This window comes from Cyprinus carpio, chromosome B20 (assembly GCF_018340385.1).
Source record: "Cyprinus carpio isolate SPL01 chromosome B20, ASM1834038v1, whole genome shotgun sequence".
Classification (NCBI taxonomy): Eukaryota; Metazoa; Chordata; class Actinopteri; order Cypriniformes; family Cyprinidae; genus Cyprinus; species Cyprinus carpio.
Window position 1 is genome coordinate 18,020,169 of NC_056616.1, and position 19,912 is coordinate 18,040,080.

Below are 19,912 nucleotides of genomic sequence, written 5' to 3' on the forward strand. Positions count from 1 at the left end.
ACATATGAAACCAGATCTTGCATTAATGCATTCCAGATCTAGTGTATTTTGTCTCTGTTCAATGACCATTCATTTTCCATCACAGTGAGGCACTTTCTAAGCACATTCCCATTTATGGATATTTTTTTCATTTGTTTTTAATTTTTTATTATTCCATTTGAAAAGGTTACTCTTGAACCAATGTTGTTATTGTTGACTAAAATGTAATTTGGTCATTTAAATAAATAAATAGAGTAGAAAAAGAAAAGAAAATAATAATATTAATAATAATAATAATAAAAATGTCAAAAGCACATAGCAAAATTAAAAAAAAATATATTGAATGATGTGAATTATTAATTGAACATAATAAATATATTTAACATAATAAATCAGAATGTTGAGGGAAATATAATTTCTTAAAGGTGGGATGTGAATACATAAAGCATTGTGCACCATTTCATTTATGTTCATCTTATGCTTCAATCTTAAAGCTTTGTATTATATATTTTTTTGAATGATATATTATTATATATATTTTTGTCTTTGTGTGTTTCCTACATGTTACACCAAATCTGACCTGTGATGTAATGGACTTCTCTAAGCTAGTGCCAACTTGTGTTGTCAACAATGCTTTAATTTATAGCCTTACACACTCTCTTATGTGTCCTAATGGTGCACAAAACACTTCACACACACCAGCACAACCTTTGACTGCTTTTAAACGATTTTACAGCGGTGGGCCTTTTGCCCTTCACCACAGAGAGGCCAGTACCTCTCACAAAGCACAGCGGTTTTACGCATGACTAAACTGGGTGCCAAACATGGCATTACAGAGATTAATTTTAAATGATCAATCACACACTGGGACTGGTGGTAGTTTTAAAACATTAAACTCTGCCAGATTGTCAGGGAAACCCAGTCTTTGTAAATCTATGTTAAAAGTACACAGGGTACATATTAAACTTCCAGGCGCTAGAAAAACACCAGAGCTTGGATATAAATGACTTATCTGTCCTGGTCAAACTTGTGTGAGACTTACAGAAAGCCAGAATCCTTCTCCTGTATAGCAGTCAATGAGTTCATGATGGGGACATGATCCCAATAATGTAGTAGCCTTATTGATTGTCACTGTAAAGGCCTGCTACAGTCATTCTGTCATGTTCTGGATAGTATAGCGTGGACATAAAAACTCAAACTTGTCCTCAACACGGTCTGCTGTAGTCTGGCACTGGCTGAGGCTGGTAATCTTGCACAGATACTCTGAGTAAGACAAAGCACAGAGAGGCAGAAATGATTCACTTATCAAGACACATGTAGATCGTATCTGGATGTCACTCTGTGCCAAATGTATTAAACAGAACTTTACCTCAGCATTTATAAATGTATTTTGTTGCAAAACCTTTTGGGAGAATACGGCTTTCATTTTATGTCTCATTGCTTTGCGATGCTCTTTATAGCACATTAACACATTTCTTGTGTTACAGTACATTTATTTTACAGAATTCAGTAATAATTAATGAACTCCCAGTGTGTATTTGAGAAATATTATTGACTCAAACAAATCATAACAGATAAACATGCAGCTATGGTGGATTATAAGCGTTATGGAATTTTTTTCAGCAGGTTAATCGCTCTCTCACCCTCTTTCTTTGCTCTCTCTGTCCTGACTTTCTTTCGATGATTTAATCCTTTTAGTATGAGTGGTAACATTTTCCAGCCCAAGTAGCGCATGACCTACTTTGAAAAGAGATGCACAAATAGCATGTGGAAAACAGTTTAGATCCTGCTTTACTTCATTTTGAATAACTGTACTGTTATCCAAAATTTTAGCTAATTGTGCCCCATTTTTTAATATAAGAAAACCGGGTCTCATCTGATGAAAATCACTTACCAAATAGCATTTATTTTTAAACATCCAAAAAGATAACCAGACAAAAATACAGATTTACAAACATATTATAAATCTTCAGGACTGTTGAAATTAACCACATTATAAGGCAGTCGTAATAGCTTGGGCGGTGTCTTTGGTTTTGCCTACAGCGTTAGGGTTTGCAAAAGCATCTGGCCAAAACAAAAGAGGGAACACTACGTGTGTAGCCATTAATAGGATTGTTTAACAGCCTCACATGTGTGGTTCTCCACAAAATTTAAGGGTAATGTCTTTTAATGCTTTATTTCCCAGTGTATCTTCATTGGGCAGACACTCATTATTGTCAATGATTTTTCAAAATGCTACATGATTAATGGCAAATTATTGAGCAAATTTCATCTTTGATAAGCAAATTACCTTTTATGATCTAATTTTATGCCACAGATTACTCATAAAATACCTCAAATATTGCACACAAACCTGTATATAGAAATTCTGTCATGTTGCCCAGTGGAAACTGCCATTAGTAAAATTATGAACTTTACTCTGCAGCCAATCAGAAACTTACATTTTGGCCCTTGAAATGTTTTATTTTACTGGATGGTTTCAGGTCTCTCTGATTCCATTATTGCTTGGAAAAATGTAAGTGAAGTGTGTGACATGTAGTGCTATCTTTTCTGATTAGTTGAAAGTCATTGTTGGAGCGAAGTAAACAACTTGAAACCTGAAAAAAAAGATATGAGATATGAAAGTAAAGATATTTGATTATGGTTCCCATGTGGCACTGTTGTGTGGCTGTTGCGATGACAAGATCACTGACTGGCTCAGATTTCCCTCGTGTTCTCCAAACCCATGACATCTTCAATGTTTGTAAATATATTTACCAGAAGATATTGTTTCATTGCACGCCACTCTGCATGAAAGTCATAAAGCGCTTTGTAGAAACAGTCTTTCTCTCGCCTGCTTCCTCTTTTAACATCTTTAGCAGATGTGTTTGTCCAGTCTCGTTTTGCTCTCTCTCTCTCTGGCAACCCACATCAAACTCATTATCTACTGTATAAAGGCGGTTCCTCTTACAGAAGATGAATTTATATATTTAGATTTTCTTGTAAATAGCCAAAAGTGTTTTGCTTTGATTTGTGATTTGAGCTCTACAGATTTTTGTTGACTGAATGAGGGCAAGTAAAGGCAAGCAAGGCAAGTCTACTTTTAAAATGGACAGATGATGTTCTAATATAGCTTAGTTTTTGTCTATTCTTGAAAATAACCATTACAAACCCTGGAAAAACACATAAGAGATCCCTTGGATCTGGCATGTGGATTGTGACCGGACGCCAAATAAAACATCAGTGGATTTTACTTAATGATAAGGAAATGCTGTACTCACAGATAAGAACCTTGATTTGATTTGATTTGAATCCAGCTGATGCCAAAGTGACACTAATTATGGCAGGCAAGCCAAATGATGACGCACCTTTCTAACAATGCCAGAATATGTGAATGGATGCTAGTTATTGAGCAGGCATGATTATTTTAATTGATGGGAAAGTATTCAGTCTTCTTCTTGTACAAAAGTTGGGAATAATAAATGAAAATGTAAAATAGAGATATCAAGTGCAATGAAATTTATTGTGTGGCGTGTAGGAGGAAAGAGCTTTCTAGGTATTTGTAATTTTAGAAGTTATAGGCTTTTAAATGTGTCAGAATAAAGGGTTATTGCTAAAACACCCCATCCGAAATAGATTTAGAATGGGAGGATCGCTTATTACCACCTATTATTATGTGGAAAGCCCACCACAGCGGCATGACCACAAACACATACATTTCAATCAGAAAGAATTCAACCATTCTTGACAACGTGCTGGATACATAAAATGTATTAAGACGGTGACTGTAATATTTCCCTGACTTTTATTATTGCTTTTTTTGTACTCTGTTAATACACTGTGCACATAATAAAATGTACTCTTTTTTTTTTCTCTAGAATTGTAGCGGTGTGGGTATTCAAAGTTCGCAAAAGTGATTAGTAGTAATGCTGGTCAATATAATTCATATAAAATACAATTAAAACTATAATAATATACAATTATTTTATATTATCTAACTTATTATGCATCAATGGGAGATAAAAACATTACATTTTCTCCATAGCACCTTTATTCAAATTTGAACCGTTCCTGAGAAAATAAAAATATGTTTTTCAATCTGCTCTAATATGAGCAATACTTTCATGCCAACCTTTGTTCAAAAAGAGGGTAATACAAAAATGTAAGATTACAAAACCTCAGCAAGTTATATAAACAACAGCAAACATCACTCACAGAAAATTTGTTACATCATCGCAAATGTCATCTTCCCAGACATTACGTAGTCATTTGATGTTGTGCTTTGATATTTAACTAGCCACCAATTTGTTTCTTTGAAGTTACTGTAAGATAAATATTCCAGGTGGAAAGGAATGTGAAATAATTACTATTACGCAACACATGAAAATAAAACATTGTTAATAAACTCAAATACACATGCTGCATTTTCCTCATATACAGACTGATTTTTTTCAAAAAGTGCTTGATATCGAATATGTTGAAATATTAGTGTTACTCAAAGTACTATATTCCTTCTGTCGGAAGCAGTTGCTATATGATTTAGGTTTGGTTGCCATGGTGAGCAATGGTTCACTTCTGTGATTGGCTTATAGATTTAGGGTCAGAACACGTGGAATGTGATTGCCTGTGGAAATGTCCTCTTGGAGTTTCCCCCTGTTACCACTTTCCAGGGATTGGAACTCCACATTCATACCAGCCAACGAAAGGATGTGGTGTGCGCCTGCCGATGACCCCGAAATTCACTGGCTCTTGTCTGTCTGACCGATAATATCCTGAAATCCACAAATGGCATCATGTTACAGTGCTGACTGATCACCATCTTAAGCAGCAGTAAGTGAACACACACATGACATGATGATTTTAGACTTGAAGTGAAGACAAACTCAAGAGCATGCTCATGTATGTCGTACCTTGAGCTGTGGGTAGGTTGAGGGAGAGATTGTGTGGTCCAGTTCTTCCATCTAGATAAGAGTCCACAAACTGGCAGTGGTCCTCTCCATGGCCAAATGTATCAGCAATGCTGTAGAACGGTTCTGAAATGGAAAACAGTCGTAGCTTGAGTATCCCTCAAGACCCAAACCTCAGACAGCGCCTTGTGTTTAGCTGAGGGAAACTGTGGTTTGGATCGGATTGTTCCAAGGCTTTTAGGCCAGCGCTTCATATTTCAGACACACTAATCATTAGATTAAAGTTTTAAATGTATTATGTTGTTAGAAAGAAAGGTCAGCACCTCTCAGTCCATCTCCCATGAAGATCTTATAGCGCAGCGAGTTGCAGAGGACGACGCCTACAAACTTCCTATACCAGGTGCGCTTGACAAACTGACTTCCTTTACAAGAACTGTGGGCGGGGTTATACCTGAATGTGAATGGGATCCAGATGGGCTCCCCACCTAGAAAGGAAATGAATGCCAATTACAATTTTTAGGTTGTAGGTCATTACAGTTGGAAAAAATCACGGAAAAGGTAAAATGATGTATTTTTTGCTGGTTAGTGCAAACAAAACTGTACACCAGCAATAAAATAGTCATGTGTTGATCTTTTTAGCACATTAATGTTTTAAAGGTTAACTGAAACATACAGTAATATAACGTGTAACAATGTATCTCTTACCTGGGGGTCTCTCTATGAGCAGGGGATCATCTAGTTAAAAAAACAAAAAAAAATCACAGATATTTATTTGGTATTTATGAATATGTTTGAATCAAACAACACTTATCTGGGTTCAAACAAAAGAAGACTCACCTGATTCTGTGACATACGTTAAAGTTTCACTGAGTGGCCCCAGTCCAAAGATATTCTTTGCTTGAACTTTGAAGTAATACCTAAGAACAAGAATGAAACATGGATTTATTATTTTAAAATCCTGGCTTGCTATCAAGACTATTTTTTTTTTTTTTTTTACAAAAGCACCTTATATATGTATAAATCTCAACTGAACACTCACTCCTAATGTTACAATGAGAGCATAAGGATTGAATGACACAGAAATGTAGTAAAAGTGGAAAGAAAGAGAGAAAATTAATAGAAATGAAAAGAAAGAAAAAGGAAAATGTGGTAATACTTTAGTATAGGGACCAATTTTCACTATTAACTAGTTGCTTATTAACATGATTATAATTATTAACATATTGGCTGTTTATTAGTACTTATACATATTCTGCATGACCATATTCTACATCCCTAATCCTACACAATACCTAACTTTAACAACTACCTTACTAATAAGCAGCAAATTAGCAGTTTATTGAGGCAAAAGTCATAGTTAATGGTTTGTTAATAGCAAGAACTGAACCTTGAAATAAAGTGTGAGCGATAATGTGCAGGAAAATAAAAAAGGAAAGTAAAAAAGGAAAAGAAAAAGCATAGGAAATAAAACACACACACACACACACACACACACATACACACACACACACACACACAAATAATATAATAAATAAAAAATAATGGAAAATATACCATTATCCACTAATTTTACGGATAACCAATAACAGTTAACTGTAATATTTCGGTTGAAATTAAAATAGAATGGGAAAAAAGGAAAGAAAAAGTAAATGAAAAAAGGTTGGAAAATGAAAAGAAAAGGGGTAAGAAAAGGGGAAAAAAGAGAAAGGGTACAGTTAAATTTTGCATTAATAAAACATGCATGACAGAAAGTTAAAAGAGTGAGCCTCTGGCAAAAGAGAAGGCTAACAAAGTGTAATGACAAGAAGAGACTGCATGTCGGAGGGTGCTAGAGAATAACACATCAACATGGAATTTCCAATCTGACAAAACCTCTTTGTGACAAATAGCAGACCACAACCACTTAGTTTGCTCTGACTCTGGCACATCCTTTACCTTTGAGGATAAATAAGACAAGTAAAGAAATTAAAACAGAGAAGTGTGATGAAGTTCAAAGGGCAGCGCTAACAGCACTCACAGCCTTCTGTTGTGCCAGTGAGAGGCTGTTCAGTAAGCTCACGCTTCACTTGGTTTAACTCAGGACCCGTTTAATGACAGAAAATCAGCACTGCTGGATCAAATTAGCACAGCCACGTGGAAACTCTGACCAAAATATAGAGAAAATGGACAATTACAGTCAGACCGCCAGCGGAAGGGGGCCTGTCATATTTCAACTAGGATGTGTGTGTTACTTTCTCTGTGTCCACGTGCACATTTTCTTGTCCTTTTGACCATATATTATTAAGTATATGCGTATTTGCATGTGTCTTATTTTTCCTTGTTCTTCTGACCATAACTCTTTCTGGAACTGATGCAAGCTCCAGTCTCGATATGGCATCTAAGTGGTTTGTCGTTGTTACTTTGACTAAGAAGGAGCTGTTATTGTCCGCAGTCTAGACTATTTACCTAGTTCTAAAAGCTATTACAAATCATTCATAAAACTTATCAACACTTCATGACTGAATTATAAAGTTGTCAGTCACTGAGCTCGGCTGATAGGCTATAATAACAGAGGCTTCTAAATGAATCCCAGAGGACAATAAAAACAACTTCATCCTCACATTCCACACTTATGAACCAAACATCTCTAATGAGTGCATATGCATTCATGTGTTTTCTCAAGGTAGTGATGGAGAGAGTGCATCTGCCTGTCTGGGAAAGTGTACAAAACAAACGTCAATCAAACCTGGGGCGTTTCACACAGCTGCATGCATTTATGTATGCGTGAGTAACCCGTGTGCAGGTCCAGACGAGATCTGCGCATCTTTTTTGTATTTTCTGCACTGATTTTGAAGCTAAATATGTGCTGAGAATGCTACACATTGAAATAATTACTGATTCAGCAAACGTTTAATTAATAAAAATTAGTAAGGGATGTGCAGAACTTTCGGAATGACAGGCGTTCCAATTCTGTGGGACAGATCATGCCTGCTGTAATGCACCAATGCGTAGTGAAGAAAACGCTTAGATGGGTCTGGTAGGCAGAAATGACTTCACATTTGTGGGAAATATCCAGAGAGCCCATAAACACCTCCCTTATCTACTGCTGCAAAAATGTGTTGGTAAGGGTTTACAACATTACAGTAAGAAAGAGACAGCATTCAAGAAACAGACACATGTAGAGTGATCTCATGCATTATGCAAGAGTGCTCTTTATTTGTTCAAAAACAACTAATTATTTACACTATTGTTCAAAAAATTTGCTGTCAGTAAGATTTTGTAATGTTTTTGAAAGCGGTCCCTTTCGTGAACCAAGGCTGAATTTATTTCAGTAAACATTTTTTTTTTTTATATTATTTATTCCTGTAAAATTTCAGCAGTCATTACTTATTCTAAATCATAAGCTGATTTAGAGTGTAAGAAACATTTATTATTATTATTAACATTATTATTTATTATTATAAATTACAATTATTTCTAACAGTTGTGCCGCTTTTTGTGGAGACTGATTCTTTTCAGCATTCTTTACTGAATAGGAAGTACAAAACAAATCTTTTGTAAAATATAAATATCTTTACTGACAATTTTTAATTTTTTGTTTTCTGAAAAAAAAAAAGCTTGATGATAATTACATTTCACCATACTTATTAAAAAAAAGGCAAAAAAAAGAGGAATGAATGCAGCTGAAGTTTGTTAAATATCTTGTCTGAGTTTGATTTATCAGTTCCAATCGGCTCCAAAGATTCAGATTAGTTAGAAATCACACAATACAGAATAAAACTGACATGATGTCAAACTGAATATATGCATTAACGGGTTCACTATGACACCCCTACTAATTATATATTAGTCCCCAGCTCCGTGTCACATATTTAACAAATTCAACTACATCTTAGATCAGTTCTCCTGTCAGAGAAAGTTTAAGACTAAGCAAAAGATGTTTGGGAAAATAAACATCACTATTTCTAGACGATGTTGCGCAACAAAGGGAAGATAAATGACACTCATTTAAACTGATGTTCAATAAAGTAAGTGGTAATGATTTTATAGCTTAGTATACCAGCAAGCCTCACAGACAGCTTCCCAGCATATTGTTGGAGTTCATGGATTAAGCATGATTTAGGAGGCCTCCCAGAAGATCTCTACTGAGAACTCAGACCTGCTTTGTATTTGTATTTTGTATTGTGGACTAAAGAACACAGATGCTTAAATGTCCAAGAACAAGCATGCAAAAGATGGTAAATTAGTTTATAAATTGATGGAATATGTTTGTGTCTGTGTGCATGAGATCGGTCACATGCTAGTTTTCACCTGGAATTGGGCTTGAGATTTTCAACAGGGAGGTGGGTTCCACTTGAGGACCTTGTTGACCATCTGTTATTTAGGACATCATCATAGGATGCACTGTGTACCATATAGCCTATAAAAGAGAAGGTGAACAATTAAAGCATACTCTAAATGTGAGAGATTCACAAACATTCAAATAAATGAGAATGTATTGGTCATGTCTGTGCAGAGATTCCTCAATATATTTCTAGTTCCTTATTATGCCATGGAAAGTCTAAACTCCTGCCAAGGCAGCAGGATGTATATAAAGCACATGCGTGTATTTTCCATCATTTAATATGAAAGCGAGAGGCAGTGCAGTAGTGAAACTTATGAAAGAAGGCAGGATGACTGAAAAGGAGTGAAGTAGAGTGGAGAAAAAAAAAACTTTTACTAAAAGAGATTGTTGAAGAAACAAGGTTCTGCAGGCAATGTCAGTTGTCGATAACCATCATTTGCTAACTTTACATAAAATACGATTCAGAAGTTTGGGGTCCGATTTTTCTGATGGGTGTCTGGGGTCTGTGATGGCAACGCTGAATTTTCATTAGTCATTACACTAGTCTTCACATATACAGTATACTGTATATGCACACACTAATAAATATTATGTAAAAATTTGTAGATGTACAATATCATGTACAAATAAATGCTTTAGGTCTAGTAATGCAAATGGCATCATAAAACCCCTACAGTAACATTAGACTGCCTTGTACAATTTTATTCAAGAGCATGTGGATGTTATTTTTCATGTGTTAAAAAAGTTGCTCCATTCATCTAAGCATCGGTTATCGGTTGTCAGTTGGCAGGGAATCCCCTGCATTTAAACCTCCGCACACATCATATCATGACACTAACGGTGGCTGTGGGAATTGCCTCCCTGTTTGTGTGAATCAAAATGAAACTGTCAGGGTCAATATATTAGAGAAGTGTTACATATAGTTTTGTGTTTGGTAATGCACATTAAATGGAAACCAGGCGGCATGTAAGACAGTTCAGCATACTAAATGTTTAGAAACTGGGGTACTTCAGAATAACGTATTTCAAATCATACAAACAAAATGATGAAATTAAGCCAGCTCTATTGATTTTACAGTAAATACAGCTTTCTATTAAAGTGAGATTTACCAATTCACAAATGACAGCGCTGTATGCCTGCACAATTAAGTGGATAGAAAGATCTGTCATAATTTACTCAACCTCATTTATTCATTTCTTTCTTCTGTGGAACACAAAACAAGATGTTTTGAAGAATGTTTGATGACCACTGACTTCCAATATATGAATGACATTTCTCATATGAGACATACAGTATGATATATTTTATGTTTTATAGAGGAGATATTTGTGAGTGGTTTTTGATGACATTTGAATTATGATTTTATTTGTTGGGTGAAATATAAATTTAGTGTGATGCTGTTACCAAACGAGGAAAGCATGCAGTTAATTAGCTAATTGCATAGCTGTCTTTCTCAATTTTAAAATCACTAAATTCATGTTGACATGTCTGATGTGCCTTTTTCTCAGTATTTGGTATCAGTATTTGGTGCTATAAATCTTTTTCAGCGTTGCTATCAAAGAGGCCCATGCATGATTAACTTGCTTTATGAGATTTACACAATAAAAAAATAGAGGAACAGAACATTATAAGATGATCCATAAAGTGGATTGGGTGTTTTTCACATCTATTTGATGCATTCTAAGAAATCCCTGCACATTTGGTATGTTGGAAAAAGCAGCTGAAATGCAGTCCATGGAAAATAAAACCACTCATCTTGAGCATTAATCAAGTCATAAATAACTCAGGACTCAGGATTACTTTTCAGCTGTAATCTTGACCTTAATCATAATTGTAAGTCCATTCTCCGAATGATATAAGCTTGTAAATTTGTATATTACATCTAGCAAACATTGTGTTGAGACATACAGAAGTCATTTTTTCCCAGTTCTGCAACTGCAAAAGCATTTAAATAAGAAAAAAGGAACTGCTGCACACACTCACCAGACACCATGTCATCTTTCAGTGGAAGTGCCCAGTCCAAAATTACAAAGGAGTGACAGCCCTCCATAGCAACCACAGTGACATTATGGGGCTTGTTTTTGGGTGGCTGCTTTTGATTGATTGATTGTTGCTCCTTTTCCATCAAGTCTGCTAAGACATCCACTTGAAGGTACTCCAGAGCCTCGGTCAGGGAGCAGGGAGCTCCAGGGTCCTTACGGATGTAGTTTACATATGGAGCTGAGGAAAAGCAGAGATTGGGAAAATCTGTAAATTTAGGAAATACGTTAAGGCAAACGCAATGTTGCTACTTTAATATAAAATGTTTTATTACCATTTATAAGCAAATTAACAATTTGAGCGATAATCTGAACTGATCTTATAACATTCATTTCATAATGCCTTGTTTGTCCCCCAATTGCTTTATTGGCAGCAACACTTGAGCTGATCACATAATCAATTAGAAATAGTGCAGAATTATACATATATTTATTCTTTATTTTGCATCATAACTTTGTTTAAAACATTTCAAAATAAAAAAATAATTAAATTAATTTTGGTAAATAATTAATTTATAATTATTATAATTATAAATAAATAATTAGTTTAGGTAGACATAAAATATTTTTCAATGTGCTCTCAGACATTGGACTGTATTATGACTACTGTTCAAATGTTTGGGGTCTGTAAGGTTTTTTGTTTGTTTGTTTTTGAAAGAAGTCTCTTATGCTTACCAAGGCTGCATTTATTTGATCAAAAATAGATTAAAAACAGTAATATTGTGAAATAATAATATTGTAATATTGAATATTTAAATAGAAATATTGTAATATATTTTTATTTTTTTTATATATTTTAAAATAACTTATTTCTGTGATGGCAAAGCTGAATTTTCAGCAGCCAATACTCTAGTCTTAAGTGTCACATGATATTTGTTTTTTTTTTGTTTTTTTTTTATTATCAGTTATTTTTTGCTGTGTAATATTTTTCGTGGACAGCATGACACCATTTTTTACTGATTCTTTGATGAATAAAAAGTTCAAAAGAAAAAATTTATTTGAATTTTGTAACAACATAAATGTATTTACTGTCACTTTTGACCAATTGAATGCATCCTTGCAGAGAAAAACTTTAGTGTAGTGAAAGATTGGCTTTCAATTTCAGTTTTAATTGCTGCAACTAGTAATACAAAAAAGACTGCAAAACATCCACTGATATTTGTGCAAACTGACAACAAATAACATGTTCATGGAAGTTCCGTTTAGTAAGCATTACATTTCTTTTGTGTTGTTTGCATTTGCTTGTTGTCCTAGTTTAAGAATGAATCCAATTTACTCTTGCTCGTGGTTATAGACAATAAAAGCTACCATTGTTGATATTTTGCTCTAGACTTTTTCCTCTTGGCTCAATGAAATGTTGTTATTTCTGTCGTCCCACACAGTGCCAGCTGGATCCACAGCTGTGAACACTTCCAGAACCCCTCGTCCGATTGGGCCACAAGATTCACACCTGGAGCTAATCAAAAGCTCCATGTGATGTTGACCCTGATACAGAACAAAAAACACACTTCTGTGCATGTGCCTCCGCTGAGACCGACTGATACACAATACAGTGTGATGGGGAGAAAAACTGAACAATGCATTAGAATGAGTGTCAAGACACAACTTCTATGTACTTCTCATACACACAGCAAGCACTATAGCTACTGCATTTACACCTACAGAGAGAGTCTTATGGCAGGGTGGGAGCAAACACAACAGAGATGGTTTGAAATATAGTGGACTTGTTGGTGGATCTGGAGAGCAGAGGAGACCCGAGCATATTAAAGCCATAAATATTTAAGGAGACATCTGAGGTTAGGGCCAGAAGGAAGCCGCTCTCAGCTGATATCAGCACATTTAGCTCATGTCATTTTATTTAGGGCTTCTTTCTTGACATGTTTCTCTGTTTAAATAGCTTGCATATGTGTAAGTATGTGCCTGTTGGAGTGTCAGAATTTATCTATCCATGCATTGAAGATGAGACATTTTACCAAAGTGTTATGGGTATGATGCTTGTTTTGGTGGAGCTAGACCTCATGATGTTGACTTATTTTGACTTATAGACGCTTCCCCCATCATTTTAATGTATGACTGCTTCCTCAACTCAATTTTACTAGGACTTCAAATGCCTCCTCTTGTACCCATTAGTACAAATATCAGCATTATGAGGCCAAATGCTGTAGCCACAGCCTGCAACATGCAGTATTTCAATACAGGCACAGCTTGGTTCCTCGGTTCTTTCAATAATCATACTTTTGTATTTGAAAAGCTCAGCGGTGCTTCTGGCTCCAGTGGTCTAAATGGTGCTGTTATCTCTATTTCCTCTTTTTCTAATTCTGCAATATAAATACATTACAATCACCAACCTAGGGACCATTGAGGGCCTCCCTCATAAACAATGAGAAGTTGGCTCTAATATTTTTCTCATTCTTCTGCATTTTTCCTATGTATCTAGCCAGAGCAGTTGATGTCACATTTCTGCCAAGACAAGCACATTATAGGAGCCATGAAACAGTAGGAGCTCTTGGATTGCTGGCTAATGATCAAAAAACAAAACCTAGGCCACGATGACCCCTGTTTTGTCATAAGATATGCATTTGAGAAATGCAACAAGTAACTTAATCAGTGAAACCTGAGTCTCAACACTTGTATGCACTGCGTTTAAGCAGGTTTAGGGCTATATATAAAGTCGACATTTCAGATGAATTACATAAGACTATTTATTGTTCAAATTATTGATTTAATACCATGCTAATATTTCAAATCAATATATAAACACCAATATTTGCTAAGAAAATACTAAAATAATTGTAACTGATCGACATTATCGTTGCAGAAAAAATTCTAAATAGACAGAAAAAGCAGCATTGGAAATCAATAAAACACAATTTTTAAAAATGCAATCGTTTTACAATATTTGTGTACAGATATTTGGACGTGTCATGATTAATTAAATATATATATATATATATATATATATATATATATATATATATATATATATATACACAAAACATATTGTATCACTTTTTTAAATGAACTTGTGAAATTAATAGCATAATAATTATTAACAGTGTATTGCTAATATGAAATCAGTTTGTCTGTAGATTAAAAGCTTATGTAACCAAAACCTACTAAACTTAAAAAAGAAGGGAAAGAAAGAAAGTAAAAAGCTGGGTCTCCAAGTCTATTACGCTTTTGTCACATACCTCTATTGGACACCAGACCGGACTTGTGCCGAGCTGTGGTAGATGAGCTTAGCAGATACTTATAACTAAAACAACGTGAGCTTTTCTACGGCAAGTGCAGTACTGTAAAGAGTCAATGAGGGGCAGAACTAAGTTTGCCAGCTGACTAGCCAAAGCTCCAGCTCAGCATAACCATTCCTTAAACTCATCTGGCACATGTCTCTGCATGCAAACTGGACCTGAAACAATGTTCCATTGCTAGGTGTATAGCTTGTGGGGATTTAAGTTTGGAAAGATAGAGTCTGCTGAACCTACTGTTCAAAGGCTATTATAGTCAGTCTTGGTAAACAAATTCATGCTGAACCTGAAAAAGCTTGACTAGAGCCAGGTAACATAGGTTGCATAGGGTCACATCATCATTGCACTAATCCACTGCTGAGTGGAATACAATTGCACTATTTGGGAATTGGTTGGAATAGCATCCTCATAGCAATCACAAACACTTTTTTCTCATTCAGGCACACACCTTTATCCTAACACATACTGAGTCTAGAAGAATTCGGGAAGGTAGCCCAAACCCACAGACATTCAGCCATAATTTATAGAGCTGAGTCTAAATACCTTCACTCAGGCATTCTCAAATATTTCCTACAGAAGCAGCCCACATGAAAGAACCTGAGTCCTCTGAGCCCCTAAAGTCAATGGACTCTAAAACAAGCCTTTACCAACACGTTATATAGTACTAGATGTGGACCTGAGGGTTGACAAGGTTAATTACACTCTGGCCATAGGGAGAGACCTCTAGTAGTAGAAAGTAATCTTAGAATAACATGATCCAAATAGAGAGGCTAAAGGCTCTCATCCCCGTTTGCTCTCAATTTATAGTATACTACTATTTAAAAGTTTGGAGTCAGTAAGATTTTTTTTATTTAAAAGCAATTCATACTTTTATTCAGCAAGGATGCATTAAATTTATCAAAAGACTGATATTACTGATATTAAATTTTTTTTATATTTCAAATAAATTCTGTTCTCTCGATTTTGTATTGATCAAAGAATCCTGAAAATCCTGAAAAGCAATGTTTTCAACATTGATAATAAAAAGAAATGAACACCAAATATGCATATTAGAATGATTTCTTAAAAATCATGTGACACTGAAGACTGGAGTAATGGCTGATGAAAAATCCATGACAAAATAAATCACATTCTAAAATATATAAAAACAGCAATTAAATGATATAACTATAATATAATAGTATATCATAATATATTACTTTTTTTACTGTATTTTTTATCAAATATATGTAGCCTTGATCAGCGTAAGAGATTTCTTTAAAAAAAATCTTACAGGCCTCAAACTCATCAATGATATAGTTTACAAATTTACTGGTTACTTCTTATTACGGCTTCATTTTTGTAACTATCCTGGATGTTACATCCCATAAAAAAATTTTATTTAACAGACACTTTCATCCAAGTCAAATATTATGTAAAAATAGTCCCTTTTTACACCTGACATTAAAATCTGTGTCATATCTGGATAGTATCTGGATATTTTAACTTGATTGCATTAACACCTTTATTCCAGTGCATTTTCAGTGTAACTGGATTGCACAATTCAAAACTGGATCATTCAAAATTTCTTTGCAAACACCTAAAGGATGTTAATGGGGCTAGATGTGAATAACTGGGGAGAAAAAGGTTGTAAAGTTTCTTTGGTGAGAAATTAGATTCCAAGTCTAATACAATAAAATTATTTGAATCAGGAGAGAAAAACACAAGAGTGTGGTTTCGTTTGTCTTTTTCACACTGTGAGAGCAGCATAATTAAAAGAACTTGCAACATAGGATGAGAATGACTCAGTCTGTCAAAGTGACATGTTTATTTACAGCACAATGTAATTTATTACTTGCGTAGCTGAATGTGGATAATGAAAACATGTTTGTATTTACATCTAAATTAAATCAAAGTCAAAATCTGTCCAAGACACCTGCGAATGTAATCTCAGAGGTCTGATTACAATCCGAAATAAACTGTTTTGTGTGTATTAATATTTGGCAATTCCAACGTGAGCCAACTGAAAATGCATGTTAAGGCAAGGAGTAAAAAGGCATATAAACATAAATGATTACGGTTAAGAAACAAGCAATTTTAGAGCCTTTGTAAACATTTTGATTGAGAGGTAGAGATTCAAGTTCTTTCAAAAGAGCTGTGTCTCTCTTTTTGAAAATTTGATGAACTCTGATTGAGCTGATTGTGTGAAGTTTGGAAGATCATTAAACTACAGAGGGACAAGAAGTATTTGCATATAAATCCTAGCTAAGGTCAGCTGTATGCACTATTTTATTTGCTGCTTACAAGCATCACCAAGGGAATGTGCTGCACTAGTAGGCCAGATAAATTTCCTTCGCATTCACCATTCAACTCTCAAGTGCCTCACATCTACAGGAAATGCTGAGGTGATTGGAAAGAAATTAACTGTCAGCGGCCAGTTGTGTTTCCTGAGAGATTCAATCTCAGCATGGTATTGCTGAGTTTGGAACCAGCAAGAACAGGGAATATGGTATTTTATACCAGAGTACTAACTGTTGTAATATGTAGTAAACCAAATGTATTACCTGTGAACCGTTTCTTTCCAACCACATCAAACTCAGAAGAAGGAGTGTTGTTCAAAGGCCGTGTCTCAGGAGTTGGAGGCTGTGTTGTAGGAGTCTCTGTTGTGTGAGCCAGTGTTGTGGTAGGAAGTGGGACTGGGGTTGTGGTAGTCTCTTCAAAAAACCCATCTGTAAGATAGAGTAGTAATCAAAAACAGGAAGAATAAAAGTCCACAGGATGCTGTATCCCACCTCACAGTGGCCCAAAGAGTGTTTGGACACTCATATCACATTTAAAAATGTATGAACCCCTTTGTATTATATAAATATGAAGATATGAAAATATGAAGCCAAGTGGTATTTATTTCTAAGAAAAGGGGTTTAAGTGTCCAGAACTGCCCAGTTACTTTTTAGGTTCACTGTACATGCAGCATTGTTTTTAAAAGTTAATGCTATTGCTCTGTTATAGTATTGAGAATGTGACCAAACTTTTCTTTAAAGTTAATATACTCTTGCCCACGATTCCTGTCACAACAAGGAAATTACTATTGGGACAAGCCAAGTAATTATTAAAACTGCATGCAAACAAGCTTGTCCCTAAATGCAGCTTGGCCACATTAGCTGTCCCATGTTCAACAAACCAGCAGAATTACATAACAAATGATTATACAACAAGGTCTAGTTGTTATTCCAGAAAGGTCATCCAAGTTTGTGCACACTGAATCATCCAGCTCTTCACTTTGTAACCTATAAAGGCACTTAGTATGAAAAAAATAAGATCAAAAAGCAGGAATGTCCCCCCTTGAACAACAGCAAACAAATGTCATCTATAAGGTTTAATAGATTGATAGAGAAATGGAGTACAAATGGCCATACAAAAAGCAAAAGTAAAACAACCTGCTCGTAGCTCAGCAGCCAGTAAACAAAGCAATCAACCAACACCATCTTCATTAATAACAGCATAACCAGATGCCATGCTGACAATAACCATAACTCATCTCTGAACTGTTTTCTTAGGGAAGGTGGAAGCCAGAGGAATCCTGTTCTCAAGTGGTACAAATAAATCATCGATTTTGGCTCAATTTCATTTGGACTCAACAAATCTACATCAACAATTAGCTTACTATTTGACCCACAATCAGATAGAAATGTAGCATAACCTTAAATAATTAGGAATTCACATTTCACATATATAAATTTTAATATATTTAAAATAAGCTTATGTAAATTTAAAGCCAGCATAAAATACAAATTCATCTATTTTAAGTGCATGTTCCCTATTATAAATACGCAACCCTCCACAACTGACAGAAAGCTCACATTCATTTTTGAGTGCAAATCCCACATCTCAAAATTAGTGCTGTCAACCAATTAATTGCGATTAATCACATCCAAAATAAAAGTTACTGTGTACTGTGTATATTTGTTATGTATAAATAAATACACACATATACAGTATAGATTTTGAAAATATTTATCTATATTTACATGTATATTTTTATATTCATATCATTTATATTATATATATAAATATATTTAGTATATAAACATTACAATTTTTCTTAATATATATATATATATATATATATATATATATATATATATATATATATATATATATATATACACACAGTACACAAACATATATTATGTAAACAAAAACTTTTATTTTGGATGCGATTAATTGCGATTAATCGGTTGACAGCACTACTCAAAACCCAATCAACAACTGATGAATAGAACCAAAACCCATTCCCCGATAATTTGTTAAATTCTGCCACTAACATCACCAAACAGAAATGCAAAAACAGTTCAACAGAATTTTTTTTTTACTAGTCAGACAAACATATAATTCTTTGCTTACATGATGCCACTGTTTGGGATAATGTTGCTATGTTGTGCTAGTCAGGATGCTCAAACAAACGCACCAAGAAAATCAACCTAAACGTCTTACAGTTTTCTCCACATATTAAGTTGGGATAGGAGAAAATATTTGATCACTATCCCCCATTGATTAAGGATAAACACTGAGGGTTCACTTAGTGTAAGTGGCTCTTAATGTGGTTTCACATCTCACCTGTTATTTGGTGTTTTTTTTTCTAGAAAATCATGGAATTGACAGTTGTTGCTTTATTTAAGATGTAAAGTCGTTCTACAGCGGAGGAAAAGATTGTTTCTCCAAAAAAGCATGCTGTTGACAGGCAGATTCAAAGCATAGCAGAGGTTATTCAGGCATAACGGGGGATATCCTTTGAGGTTTACTGTGTACATCCTAACAAACATTATCCTTGGAATACTGATTCTAAATTACAGAGGATCAGGTCTTGTGGGTACTAACTACAGTACATTCCTGTGACACGGCTTGTTATACAAGAGCACAACTGGGCCAAACAATTTTCTGTCCCAATTTAAGAGTATCTTTTCCATCATTTTTGCTTCCACACACATTACTAAATCTACATCATATTACATATTAATTCTTAGAGATTAGTATGGTTGCAAAGAGTTCATCTCACCTTCAGAGTAGCAGTTAAGTATTCCATCAGCATCCAATATTGCAAAACCATTCTTGTCCAGTCGAGAATAAAGTCCAGGTGGACATGTAGGCTCAGCAGCTAATGTTGACTGCTCCAATGTTTCTGTTACCATTTCTGTTGTTGTAGGTTCTGGTGTTGTTGTAGTTGTGGTTGTAGTGGTTGTTGTAGTCGTGGTTGTAGTGGTTGTAGTGGTTGTAGTCCTTGGTTTAGGGCGGTCCAAGCCCACAATGGGTTTTCCTCCCACAGTAAGGTACTTGTCACTTGGATTAATCACAGGCCGACTGTCTCTTCCATGACCAAATAATGCTAATCCTTCCTGGTTTACCAGTGGGCTACCCTGGTCATCTAATATAGCAAACACAGATAAAAGGCAGTTTAAA

The 19,912-nt window shown here is 34.9% G+C and overlaps 1 protein-coding gene across 3 annotated transcripts in view; it reads right to left on the bottom strand.

Annotated features, from left to right (window-relative positions):
- Window positions 1-3,748: 3,748 nt before the first annotated feature.
- LOC109112932 (fibronectin type III domain-containing protein 1-like) overlaps window positions 3,749-19,912 on the bottom strand; it is a 34,987-nt gene continuing 18,823 nt past the window's right edge. For all 3 annotated transcript variants that reach the window (XM_042746352.1, XM_042746351.1, XM_042746353.1), the window contains 9 exons: window positions 19,512-19,877; window positions 17,020-17,184; window positions 11,173-11,409; window positions 9,156-9,264; window positions 5,703-5,782; window positions 5,571-5,600; window positions 5,189-5,350; window positions 4,869-4,991; window positions 3,749-4,730 (listed from right to left, as the gene is read on the bottom strand). In XM_042746352.1, coding sequence (XP_042602286.1) covers window positions 4,615-4,730; window positions 4,869-4,991; window positions 5,189-5,350; window positions 5,571-5,600; window positions 5,703-5,782; window positions 9,156-9,264; window positions 11,173-11,409; window positions 17,020-17,184; window positions 19,512-19,877 — 1,388 coding nt within the window. In that variant the 3' untranslated portion in view covers window positions 3,749-4,614. The remainder of the gene's footprint in view (window positions 4,731-4,868; window positions 4,992-5,188; window positions 5,351-5,570; window positions 5,601-5,702; window positions 5,783-9,155; window positions 9,265-11,172; window positions 11,410-17,019; window positions 17,185-19,511; window positions 19,878-19,912) is intronic.